Source organism: Clupea harengus, chromosome 22 (assembly GCF_900700415.2).
Source record: "Clupea harengus chromosome 22, Ch_v2.0.2, whole genome shotgun sequence".
Classification (NCBI taxonomy): Eukaryota; Metazoa; Chordata; class Actinopteri; order Clupeiformes; family Clupeidae; genus Clupea; species Clupea harengus.
The window spans coordinates 21446898-21461047 of NC_045173.1; the positions used below are offsets into that span (position 1 = coordinate 21446898).

At 42.2% G+C, this 14150-nt stretch overlaps 1 protein-coding gene across 5 annotated transcripts in view; it reads left to right on the top strand.

Moving 5' to 3' along the window:
- fam13a (family with sequence similarity 13 member A) overlaps positions 1 to 14150 on the top strand; it is a 63875-nt gene continuing 49725 nt past the window's right edge. For 3 of the 5 annotated variants that reach the window (XM_031559304.2, XM_031559307.2, XM_031559305.2), the window contains exons 1-3: positions 1 to 241; positions 5874 to 6069; positions 7099 to 7308. In XM_031559304.2, the coding sequence (XP_031415164.1) occupies positions 215 to 241; positions 5874 to 6069; positions 7099 to 7308 (433 nt within the window). In that variant the 5' untranslated portion in view covers positions 1 to 214. The remainder of the gene's footprint in view (positions 242 to 5873; positions 6070 to 7098; positions 7309 to 14150) is intronic. The other 2 variants (XM_031559306.2, XM_031559308.2) reach the window with 1 other exon arrangement.

Sequence of the window (14150 nt, forward strand, 5' to 3'; positions counted from 1 at the left end):
ACTCGGGGAAACTCCTGCTCAGCCCTACTGACACTTCTAAAACTTTCTCAGGAGTATTGCAGGCCTCGTTTTCAGATGGCATTTTGGAGCTGTGAAGGGACTACTTCAGTCCATGGACCCTTTTACAGAGCATTCTCAGGAATCTAAGTGAAGAAGGGAGGATTTGTTGCGGATTCATCACTCGTCCTTTCAGGCTTCTGGGGGCAGAAGGAGAATGGGGGCCGGAGCACTCACCATCTGTGTAAGTACATAAAAGAGCCGGCCAGGCACTCAACTCAACAGGCCCATCAGGGATGGAGTTTTTCTGTTCAGGCAAAGGTTAAAAGAGAATGAAAGACATAGACTGTAAGAGTAAAAAAGAAGTCTCTGAGCTATGATTGCTATGTTTATGCACACATGTTTTCCTCACAGTGTGTGCGTGTGTGTGTGTGTGTGTGTGTGTGCGTGCGTTGGCAGAACTGCTATGCTTACAGTGGTCATTTTTGTTTGTCGCTCAGCTCTCAGCCCTCACAAGGCTACCTCATTCTCCTGGAACTTTTGGAAAATCCTTTCCGTGCCCGTCATCTCTGAGCAACTGTGAAACACGGCCAAATAAAGTTTGAAACGGCCACTATAAACATCTTTATGAGAAACCCCATTGTTCACAAAATGGGGATGAAATGTTGACTCAGGATGATGACCAATAAAACCAAAACAACTTCTGGGCTGACAAACTTTTCCTCTATCCCCAAAGATGTGTTCAAAAAACGTATTAACACATTTAAGGAGGAGTAAGCCAGCATTTGCAAAACCATAAGACTTACTTCCTTTTCATTTTAATTCGTCAGTTGATGATTGACCATTTAACACTTAAAAGACAAATATATCTTTGCTCTGAGGAGACAGCCGGGGGTGAGAGAGCTGTTGTGTAGTTTTGAAACGTTTTACTATTTGAGAAAATGTATAACAGGTTTATAAAGATTAAACTTTTGGCAGTTAGATAACAATACTTCCGACAGATACCTTTTTTTTTTTACACTTTTACTAAGAATGGAGGTGGCTACTTCCACAGGGCAGGAGTGGAGCAGGCACATGAGTAACTCTCTGTAGTGCAGCTGTTGTGAATGGGTCTTCATGCTACCCTGACTTTGCACCAGTTGCTCTCGGGGCCCACCCACAAAGACATCAAGAGAGACAGAGAGGGAAGGAGGGGGGAGGGAGAGAGAGCATGCTATGGCTTGTCAGGCACAAAATCTGGGCATGTGATGCTGTGAACAACAGGAGGAAGCAAACATAAGTTCACAGAGATGTTATAATACTGTGGAACAGTCAGTGGAGCTGCCCACACATGCATGAACAAATACATTTAGATTTCAGAAGCAGGAAAACATGCATTTCTACAGTGAAGCATTCCAAATCTTGAAGCTAGAAAAAGACGTATTGATTTTGTTTATTTGACTCTGTACACTGAACACCTGCAAATATACACAAACTGCATACAATTAACTTTGGGATAGTGGCCTACAACATTAGTCTAAGGCAATATTCTGTGAAAGGTTTTGTCTTGCTTACATGAAAGAAGTGTGGCATGTCAGTGTTATATGCCATCTGTGTATGACATGACAGTGAGGACTCACAGAATGACAGTGAGTTGGGGGTGGGGGCTGGTATTGATGGTTTAGTGTTGAGGTGTAGGGGGGGATGGGATGTTGTGAAGTGTAATCACCAACTTCCCCATGGGAAAACAATGGGTTGCCCACCTCCAACAATTACCATGAGCTTCCATGAACACAGTGTAGTGAGAATGGGGGGTAAGACCACATTGCCGGTGCACAAAATGCGTGGCTGAGAAATTTCACTCTGTGTTTGAGTGTATTTTGTAAAAAATCACGATGGATAAATGTATATTGCAGACCATTTGCAAGATTAGAGATGTGAGACACACTGGCTTAGAGGGTGAATGGCACACTTATCCCTCTTAGGACACAGATAAACCTGAGTAGTGGGCTGATCTCTCTCTCTCTATCTGTGTGTGTGTGTGTGTGTGTGTGTGTGTGTGTGTGTGTGTGTGTGTGTGTGTGTGTGTGTGTGTGGAGGGTTAGATTTAAGGGACATATGTTTGCACAGACTTGTAAAGACAGTCATGAGCAATATAGCTCAGACAGGCTTATCTTTTTTACACCTGTACTGGGTACCATTGACATAATATAGCACCCACTAAACAGGGAGTACAGCGTGATGTGTCTTGAATATTTCACAGGCCTTGTCATGGTTTAATTGTTTTGGCCATTCAGCAGTAATCTAAAAAAAGATTGGAGCCACCCATGTGTGGGCTTTTGAGAATATGCAGCAAACCTCAACAGATGTACTTGTTTTAAATGTTTCTTTAACAACTAATAATTACAATGTGTAGTTGAAGATACAGTCTGCGATTCGGTTTCATGAAGGGTTGTTGATATTTGAGCTCAACAGCCAATCAAATTACACTGTGTTTGCCAGACGGTTTATGGCTCTGTACGAGCCACTATGTTTGTTTTCCATTTACAGAGCCAGGACTGATTATGAAAACTATTTTTTAGGCGCAAACACTGAATGATCAACTAGATGAGAGTGAAGAGCAATTTGCTGAATTTGATGAAAAGTGTATGGGATTACAATCACAGACTATGCCTTTAAAGTACAACATTTACACATTTCTGCAATTATTATAATTATTATTTTATTGTAATATCTGAGCAACAAAAGCAAAGATCATTGACTCCATGAAGCTGCCACCAGTACAACCAGTAAAAACTTGTGTTGTCATGTTGTCATGGCCAGTAGCAGTTCTAGATGGTATGGCACCTTGGGTGAACTCACCCCTTCAGCCAAAAAAAAGTACCATTCTGCACTAGATTCCTCTGATCCTCCTACCTCCTTCCAGTGGGGACACTTGAGGTCAACCTAGCCCCCTCCCCATTTAGTACTTCTGAGTGGGAGACCGTCCCAGCTCACAAACTAGCATCAGGCTGCCCACTCTGAAAAGGTTAATTGACACACAGTGACACAATATCATTGTCATGACATGCAAATGAAGGATTGGAAATCTATTAAACAAATGTCACCATTCCGATTTTTTTTGTGCGGGCGTCCGGGGTCCCAGCAAGATGCCGACCTGGGCGGCTGCCAATGTCGGCCATACCTAGATCCGCCCCTGGTCATGCCAACCCTGCCAACACTAGAGCAACATTAACAAGACACATCCCTGGCAATGATTTCTTCCTCTTAGCTACTGTTAGACTGCCAGCCAAGCGTAACATTCCCTCAATCAAAAGGCCAAAGTCTTTTGGCAGAGTTAATGGATAATGCTCGTCTCTGTGATGCATTTCATGTGTATCAGAGAGAGCACACAGTAGGGACAGAGGCCTGCAGCACAGAGCATCTGCTTCTTCTCCCAGCCTGGTCTGAGCCATCTTAAGTGCCATCTGTGAAGTTTACTTCAGCAATGGATGCTTACTCAAGCCATGTTTGGTCATTGCCATTACTCCAATCCCATCAGGGCAACTGGGGTGTTTTCCTAGATTAGCATTAAATCTGGTTTGGGGGTTAACGCAGAGAACTGTATTCAGAATGAAATGCTGTCCTAGAATTCATAAATAAATTAATGATAATTATATATGTGAGTTGTAGTGTAAGAAATTACAGTAAGAAATGGCACAGTTTCACAACAACGCCAGGACTAGTTGTGGAAGGCTGTTAGGGGAGAGGCACAGACTTTGCTAATGAATGCTGCATTTTTGAGAGATGGCAGCTAAAAGGCCTCTAAAAAGAATCCCACCATTGTGTTGGCATGCCACCATGACCTCCCATTCACCAGGGGAATAGATGCGCCACCCTCTGGACTGGCGCTACCGTGGGCAGGAGTTAAAAGAGTCTCACTATGCCTGCTTTGACATCCTTGGAGTGGTGAGTCAGGGTACTCTTTCCTCAGGGATGAGGACTGATCCAATTTGGCCAAGTGCCTTTCAGTGAAAGACAACTGGCCAACAGGTAGTATAGTGTACGTTGCTATGGGTGCTTTGGAATAGATATAAAGAGGGGCGTGATCGAAGTTAAGTGCTGGAGGCCAAAGTGCAAGTGTTATCAAAGTGCCAGTCAGGCAGAAGGTCAGTTAATGAAGAGGGAAATTAGTTTTAAGTCACAGCTAAGCTGTTATTTAGAGGGATCTGGTGTGCAGGGTTTTATTCAGATAATATATAGAGACCTTTTCTTGTGTGAAGGCAAGGGTTCAGGTAAGTCCCTAAATAAGCTGGGTAAAACAGGTGTATTAGATAGCTGGGTCAGGGCCAGGGTAAGTAAGCCTAGCAAATGACCAGCGGATGGCTACTCTTCCACAGGTGTCAGTGTCGGAATGTTTGCAAGGTGATAGGATCAATGTGGAAATTAGTTGGTAACCCTGCACAACGACTTTTTTGTATTTCCGCTTATTCCATGTGCTGTCAAAAACATCAGTGCAATGACACTCCCAGAGAATTTCTAAAAGCACCATTGTTACGCCCCTCTGAACCCCCACTGGCTTTGCATTGGCGGGGCAAATGGGTATAATTAGCTTGATTGTCCACACATGAGGAGGTGTGGATAAAGCCAAGCTGTTGGCGTTCAGAAGGTGGGCCTTGCGTTCTCACCCTGCTTTTGCTGGTGCGCACTATGCGGTTTTTTTTGTGTTTTGCATTTACTATTTTACCCCCTATTTTGTTTTATTGAAATAAACCACTATTTTTGTATACACTGTGGTCTGTCTCCAAATTATGTTGCGGCTCACGAGCCGGGTCGTAACACCAAGCGTTTCCATGGATACAGGTAATCAGATTGACAGCTGACAACAACTGTTGCCTCACATGTGAATGTTGTCAATGTACAGTTACCATTTACAGTCCGTGTAGTTTTATGCTTTGTGTAATCGTTAGTTATATTAAGCAATATATTTCACATTTTGTGTCATAATACTGTGCTTGAAAACAGCGGAGATGCCACTCTGGCAAGTTCCCCAAAAACGTCGAACGTTAGGCAGAATTAGCAGATCTATGCAGAGGAGATGGCTGAACATGGTGAGTTAGTTAGCGAAGCTATGGACCTGGTGAAGGTCATCTTAATTCAATTTAGTTCACTTGAATTTAGTAATCATATGTTTGTACGTGTAAATGAGTTTGTTGTTACTGAGTTAGTTACTATCAGAAAGCTGTCCTTAAACTGTAATTTTAGGTCAGTATGACCATTACCATTGGCTAGCTTGCACCTCCAAACAGTGGAAGTTTAATTTGCATAGCAATAGCTCAATGTCAACTATTGTAAAATAGACATATGCCTACTCTAATACGTAGCCATATCACACTGGGCTATGGCATCACTGGTTTTACTCTGGACTTGATCAACGCTTAACTGTGTAATTGTCTTAGGTCTACCCATAATAGACTGTATATTATGGTAGGCTATCTTGGCCCACCTAGGCTCACCAGTTTCACAAGAACACATTCTCAGTTTTCTTTACAGAAGGCAGGCTGCTGGTTGCAGTTTTTCTCTGTGAGCATGAACTCCATTACCTCGTCTGGCTTAGCTCAGCCCATTTTTTTTATTACAGCTAGGCTGAGTCAGCTGCCAAAGCCGTCTGTTGCTTCCGGTGCGTTTCCCACTTGCTGCACACACCCCCTAGATACAGGTGCACGGCAACCGAGGTAACAGATAGCCTACAGGTCAGGGCTCTCCCTTTAGCCGTCGGAGAAACAGTGCGAGCCTGGTAGTGGTCCACTGGTCCACTGTATGCCTGTTTTAACAGGACATCCGCAAGTATGTTTCAGCCAGTCATGGCAGTGCCTGTGGTTGGACAGCTGACCTCCTCTTTTTTGTGTTCCCGAAAGCACAACAAAGCAGCTGTGCAGATAAAGGAGGACATGAAGAAGATGGTGCAGCTGCCTATGATGAAACCCAGGCCCACTGCCACAGAGGGGAAAAGGGTGTTTGGTGTGTCCCTCTTACAGCTGAGGGAGCTGGGCTTGGTGGCGGATGGAGTGCCCCTGGTGGTCCGAAGCATGGTGGAGTACCTACAACAGCATGGTAAGGAGACATAAGATATCATCTGCTACTAGATATGCTACTAGCATCACTTTATCGGTATATTAAAGTAAGGGGCTGGTGCATGATTATCGTTTAAATAGCATAAGGATGTAATAGATTCTCCTGTGAGTTGTATGCAGGAGTCTGGAGCTGGGGGGGGGGGGCCCATCTTGCTGGTTCCTTGTATTCAGTAACAGACAAGCTATATTTTACACTGATGATTGATGTAAAGACAGAATGTGCAGTCTCTTCATATAATGGAGACATAGTCATGTTTGGAAGAGAATTCCCTCCTCAAAGGCACAAACTAATTTTCATGTGACCTTTAGATAAGATGTTCAGTTGGAGTTTAAACACTAGGTGGCAGCAGATTGCTTTGCTGCGCCCATGTACCCATTGCTTTTTCTACCTAAGCACAGGTGTGAATGACTCCAACAATCACTTGGTCCTAGACTTCAAATGGTCGATCAAGTCCATCTGTGGTGAAATGTGTTGCAACTCCATGCCTATGATTGCTGCTTAGCCCATCATGAACTTGTAAACAGTATAATGCATGTTGAGAAATAACCTTGATGTTTCCACCCTATTACCGGTTACCATAGTTAAAGCAACACTATGCAACAATTAGCCATTTTTTTAGGTATGTTTTTATAAGCAACCACATTTGGTATAATCTTCAAATTCATGTTGATGGTATATAGTCATGGTTGTTGCATGCTTTGTGGGTAGTTAGGTTCCTGATTTTAGACCAAAACTCTATTGTGCTGAATTGTGCGTTAGATGAACTAAACTAAACACATGAACAGAGCTGGTTGTCCAACACCATCTGGAGAATACTGTTGAAAGATTCTTAGAGCTGAAAGATTTTCTGCAGAACTGAATAAATTGCAAAAAAAAAAAAAAAAGATGCAAAGAACCCACCAGAAAGTCTCTATACATCACCGATTTTTAATTGATTCTAAATGGTACCTCTTTTTGTAGGAGTGTACTGTTACTCTCTGGTCAACAGCATCCCTCTTCTCCCTGTAGGTCTTCACCAGGAGGGCCTGTTTAGGGTGAATGGAAGTGTTCGTGCCGTGGATGCTCTGAGGCAGCGGCTGGAGCGCTGTGAGGTGGTGGACTTGGCCCAGGAGTCTGAGGTGTGCACAGTGGCCAGTCTGCTAAAGCAGTTCCTCAGGGACCTACCCGAGGGCCTGGTGAATTCAAGCGTGCAGGCCGCACTCATCCAGCAACACCAGGGTGAGCTATGTCTGTAGCTTAAAGTAGAGGAGCAAATTAAAACAGCAAAGTTGACTGATTGCTTTTGTCATTGATGCTTTTGTTAAAAAGAAAAGTCATCCTTGTGAGTGTTGGCAATACCAAACATGTCAAAGATATGTCAAAACATACACAGTTACAAACATACAAGACTAAAGATTCCCCAATTTTAGTTATACACAGGCCAAGAAATGAAATTCCTTGTGCTAGTGGTTAGCGTCCAGATGTCTCATTATCATTCGTTTGTTCATTCATTTGTTCTGGACTACAAGCACCAGGTCTAGAGTTCCTGGTACATTTACATTATGGTTCATGTAACCAATGGCAAACATTGCAACAGTTGAGAAACTATATAACATTAAATGGAGAGAACAATTAAATGGAGAAAAAACGGTACAAACAGTACAAAAAAAATGTGTTGTAAATAGCAAAGCATTTACATCCAGTTGCCAGTTGATTAATGCCGATTATTACCAGTCAGCTCCGTACTCATAGCCAATTTGCATGTATGCTCACACTGACTCCCAGCTCTCTCCAGGGGCTCCAGTTAACTTTGCTGAGTGTGTCATCGGCAGCTTGGCTGGATGGTTTGCTGTGTCAGTGTCTGAAACTCTCCCCACGGCCTTTTTAAGTGTTCTCATACACACACCCCTACTGCACTGTGTGCCCAGCTCTGATTGAGGGCTCCATGCCAAAGAGAGGCTCTGGCCTCGGCTTGAACCAGTCCTCTGGGAGGACAGATGGGGTCTATCTGTAGTGCTAGTCTATGGATGCGGTAGAGTGGGTCTGCGGCCTTAAGAGATTAGATGGGGAGCGAATAAGTGGTGTATTTCTCACCACCGCTGCCAGGAGATGCATTTATTCTCAGTAAAGAGGGGCTCACTCTGCCCTTTTCTGTCCGTGTACTGGAAGGCTTAGCATGGTGGTTTAATTTATTGATGCTGAGTAAGTGGTAGGAGAAAACGAATATGACTTTTACGTTTAGACAAAAGTGATGGGAGGATGGATGGATGAATGATGAATGAACTTCTTTTTAAAAAAATGTATAAATGTTCTTTAGTATCTTAGAATTAAATCTCGTAATTTATTTACAGCCTATGTTTGATTCAGTTTTTTGGGTGTTGTAAGGCCTATGTAACTGGAACTTTATAAGTATTTTTTGGCTTGGGGGCTGTCGTCTCTGAAGTAATGGATTTTTTTGGCTGAAAGAAACCCATTTGTAGACCAAAGTGGTCGTTCATATTTTGTGAAACAAAGCCTTCTTTTACTGGACATTCAGCAAGTTTGATTTCTGCTGGGGAGTTTGAATTATTTGATTCTTCCAAAACCCAACTGATCAGGTTATTTTGTTCTGGTTCAGTAACATGAACATGAGATCCACCCTTTTCTCACTGACCGTGGTTACATGGATTCGAATAACTGCCTTAGTCGGACTGAAATCGCATTATCCGTTTCATGTAAGCACCTTAGTCGGATCGTAGTCGGACCGCACATAGTCGGACTAACACCCCTGGATAACTCGATCCGATCCAGTTGATAGTTCGACTATTGCGGCATGTAACGGTGAATTGGATAAGGAACTGGACTTTGCGTCTTTGCGCATGCTCCCTCTCTCCCTGCCAGGTCGTGACCCGGAAGACGAAAGAGGGATAAATTGTCTCAAATGTTCATACTAATGACACGGTTTTTTATGAATATCCTGCAGACTGTCTCACAAGCTTATTCTTGTTGATTATGAACAAACATAACAGAAGAGGACCGAAGATATGAGCACCTTTACAACCCCTCCTTAAACACGTATAAGGACGTTCCACATTTTATTTGCTTAAAACAACAGCAGTACTGTCAAATCAGCTGTCACTCGGCTATTACCTGACCAAGGTTCCATGGCAATGTTCCGAAAGCCCATTTTTCCGACAGCCCGCTGTTCCGAAATTGTGAGTACAGCAACGTGAACCACTATTGCCCACATGCACATCCCAATGAATCACACAATCATAAACATATAAATGCCTTTATTTCACAAGCATTAACTTGAATTCAGAATATTATTATACACACATGCATTTGCATCGCGATGATACAAAAATATTTGTATGATTGCCAACGCATGCATGCTTTGTCAGTGCTTGACAAGATCTGCGTAATGTCCTGCGACAATCTGCCGGTGATTTCCTTCGCATGAGTGGTAGCCTACCCCATATTCAAAACCAGAGTAGGCTAAGTTAACAAATATTGCCTAGGAAAAGTTATATGCGTGATAGCCCGGTGAGCGTCTCCGCTCTGCTGTGCAAACGAAATGCTTTGAGTGTTTTGTGCCACTTAAAATATTTCTAAATTTTGCCAGGGGGACTATTTTTCGGAATATTGAGATTTCGGAATATCGGGCTTTCGGAACACTGGGCCGTCTCCCCTGACCAATACCTGTCAAACTTGGTGATACTATTCACAACTAATTTGTCCTTCATTTTATCAAATATGATGAAATTTGGTATTGTGCCCGCGAGGCACGCCTGACTTTAGTTGTGTTCAGTTATCTGGCGCTGAAAAAAACCACGAAAAGGTACTGTCAAATCAGAAAGCAAATCAGCTGTCACTCGGCTATTACCTGACCAATACCTATCAAACTCGGTGATACTATTCACAACTAATATGTCCTTCATTCTATCAAATATGATGAAATTTGATATTGTGCCCGCGAGGCACACCTGACTTTAGTTGTGTTCAGTTATCTGGCGCTGAAAAAAACCACGAAAAGGTACTGTCAAATCAGAAAGCAAATCAGCTGTCACTCGGCTATTACCTGACCAATACCTATCAAACTCGGTGATACTATTCACAACTAATATGTCCTTCATTCTATCAAATATGATGAAATTTGGTATTGTGCCCGCGAGGCACGCCTGACTTTAGTTGTGTTCAGTTATCTGGCGCTGCCCTCTAAAGACAGAGACGTGACAGGTGGATCGAGATATTTTCCCGTAAATACCTTTACCTAAATACCTTTATAGACAACATCGATCATACACTCCCATTGCACTCAAACAACCACACTCAAACGAGGAGATATTGTATCAATTAGCCTATTAAGTACTGTATTTATTGATTGCAAAGAGTTCAACGTTACAGCAACATAACTTTGCTCCGGTCGCTAAATCTGATATATCCGTGTGCATCATCGCTCTCCCTCTCTCTCTCTGCCACACCCACCCTGTAACCTACGTGTTTATACATTATAGAAGCAAGACCATTATATTGTAACAAATCACGGAAGCGTGGTATATTTGTTATGGCTTTTTATTAAACACAACACACTGTCACAATGGCACGGGCTTTATGCCCACGAACAGACTGTGCTACCGTCACCCACCTGTATAAGCTCTGTCCCAACACAGAACAACGACATGTAATTAGAACGGTAAGGAACATATAGCCTAGGGAACGTCATGCATAACATAAAGTATAACAGTATGCGCCCGCTGCACGGCATTACGGGGCGACTATGCCGGCACGTTATAATATTCTGGTGTAAAGTTAATGCTTGTGAAATCAGCTGTCACTCGACTATTACCTGACCAATACCTGTCAAACTCGGTCATAGAAAAATATCATGAATGCATATTTATTACGATGGGGAAACTATAAAATCGGAGTACGGACAACTAATGCCCAGCGTTGACGATGCAGATATAGAGCTGGAAACAGCTAAATGAGCTACAGCCCAAATGCAGTGAGCTTTATCAAGCCCTGGAAAGTTCGGCACATTTGCCCGTTTCCACAGCGTCTGCTGAGCGGTCATTCAGTACAATGGGGCGTCTTAAGACATATCTTACGAAGTACGATGACTGACAAAAGACTGACTGGACTTGCTCTTATGAATATTCACACAGATTTGGAAATCGACAGCGAAGAAGTACTTAAACAATTTGATGCAACTGGCAGAAGGGCAATGCGTTTTGGCTGTAACCCATTATTTGCGCGCGTGTGTGTGTGTGAATGTGCATGCGTTTCTCTCGCCTTTTATCTTTCACCTTTGAATAATGTAACTTATAAACACATCGGCCTGGCAGAAACAAACAAACAAACAACCCAAGAGGCAACACGCATTTCTGGACCGATGAACAGACGCGATTCATGCTCAATCAACTGTTGTTGTTATTGGTAGTGGTGAAGAGGTCAAGCGGAAAGGGCTGTATCACCACTAGTTGTAATAAAAACAGCGCCACCTATCGTATCGGATATGACATGCTTTCGGCCAATGATTCGATTTATTCACTGCCATGTACATTGGGATAATAGCACCTACCCTCGAAAGAAAGCATAGTCCGACTAAGCAAAGATTCGAATTATACCATCATGTAAACACACTGACTGCTTTTCCACTGTCTGTCTAGTGAGTTATTCTTGTTTCTTGTCTGGTCTTTTTAAGTCTTCCTTTCAGCCTTCATGATTCTCTATTCTTTTTCATACCTCTGTCTTTCTACACTATATCATTCATGAGAGTTCTCTCTCTGTCCCCCACAATCAGTTCATCCTCTTTTTCTTTAATCCCCCCTCTCATTGTCCATGTGTGTGTTGTCCAAATCCTAAACTTCCATCGCCTCTAAATTAAATCTCTTTCTCTTTCTCTCAATTTCACCCTTCAACCTTACCCTTTATTTATTTCCATCCCCTCTCTCTTTTCCTCTCTTTCATTTTATATTTTTCTCTCACTCATTCATTCTCTCTTCCTCTCTCTCCCTCTGGTTCTCTTCTCCATCTCTCTCTCTCTCTCTCTCTCTCTCTCTCTCTCTCTCTCCCCTGCTGTTTTCTCCGCTCCTCTCTCTCTGTGGCACGTGTGTCTTGAGCATTGTGCACAGATGGTGCAGCCTGGTAGCCAGGACAGCCTCATAAAAGGCCTGTTTGTTTGAAGTGATAACATGCACTGTCACAGGTAATGTTTCACTGCCCTTGCTGACGTCTACTGTTTCACCTTTCAGGAAGCATGTGACAAAATCCTTCACGTGATAGAATCCTGGAGTTGCTGAAGTGGAACATTGCGATTGTAATCGGATTAAATGCGATCATTTGAAATCGAAAATAAACAAGGAAAATGTGTAATAATAGAACTGAAAAGGAACATCAACAGCAACGTTCATCTGTTTTGGGTTTCTGAATGAAAGCCTTTTAAGTAGTGGGATTTAATGCTAAAGACAAACAATCTGTGTTGAGACGTCGATTCAATTTTTCCCCAAAGGAAAAGGATCAGGAGAGATTGGGAACAGATTGAAAATCAAAATAGGATGGGGAGAGTGTACTTAATATTAAAGCTGGACATTCTCCTCCTGTTAAGCTACACTGATCACTGCCCAGCCGATGGTCCTTTGAGTAATCCAGATTCTTTGTATGCCCCACACTGATGGCCCTGGCATGACCCTCTCTCTTAGCCTATGCTGTATGTTTTTGTTTCGTTTTTTTTTATTGACTTCTTTCCCTGTTTTGTATAGGATAAATGCTATAGAAAAGAATAACACTCTTAGGGTAATATGTTCATGGCTGTGATCTGACTGAACATAGTTGGTCTCTGTTTGAAACATTGTTTCTTTTCTCTTGAGGCTGTTGCCTATAACTGAGTGGTAAAAAAACACTCAAAGTCATGTAACACCCTGATAACACCCTGTGTCAGCTATGTGGGCACCACGTGGGCCTTCCAAAAAAGTGTGATTAGTGAATAGTGGATAGTGAACTCTTCTAACTTCAAGGTTCAATTATGTCTCAACTAGGCATTCAGCCAATGAAACAATCAGTAAGCCCATCAAGCATTATAAACACAGTATTCATAATGCATTATACCAGCCGACATAAGTCTATATAACTATTTATAAATAGACATGACTGCACTCATAAAGCGTTATGATGTTTATAAGCCCAAGTATTATTATGGAAGCTTGTATGGAGTCACATATAGCTCCATAAAGAGCATTTGATGAATAAACAGCTTATGACATAAGGCAAAGATGTCATCAATACCGTTATCAAGAGGTAAAAGAAGCTTTGTTATGCATTCTGATACTTCAAGCTGTAAGGGCTTATACTATAACTGTAATATTTCAATTACATTTTATGAGTGCATTCATTACTCTGTATTTATAGTTATATAGACTTAAACCAATCATTAAAAGGCATTATGAATACTTTATAACCCTTTATGAATGTGTTTATGATGCTTTATGGATACTGGGTTTAAGTAAAATGTTCTTAATCTTAGTAGTGGAATACTCAGCTGACAGCCTTTTTAGGATAATGAACTCTATATCATGTCTCTCTCTCTCTCTCTCTCTCTCTCTCTCTCTCTCTCTCTTTCTCCTCTCTGACAGACACACAAACACTCTCTCCTTTTCTCTCCATTCTCTTTTCCCAGTAACAACCCCATCGGCCATTTCTTTTGATCCAGCTCTGACCCAATTACCAATGTGTGCTAATGGACTTTGTGGGTGGGTGGACCAATCCTCTGGATATGGAAATTAGCTATTTATTGGTCATAAGCTGAGAGACTGTCACCACTTAGATCCACTTAACACACATGCTCCAGAAGTTTGAACTGTGAGCTCAGTTCATGCACAGATGATTCAGAACTCCTAAATTGCCATTATGACAGTTCATAGTCAATGTACTTTTGATTGAAGTGCCATATATAAAATGATCAATAACAATTAAGGTGTCTTTGTATCAAATGTATGTAGTTTAAGAGGGTATAATACATGGTGCTGGTCTTTGTCATTCGTCATTCGCTCTTTCGAGAGAGGTCGCTGGTGTCAGCTATATCGATGTCAGTGTCTGACTCA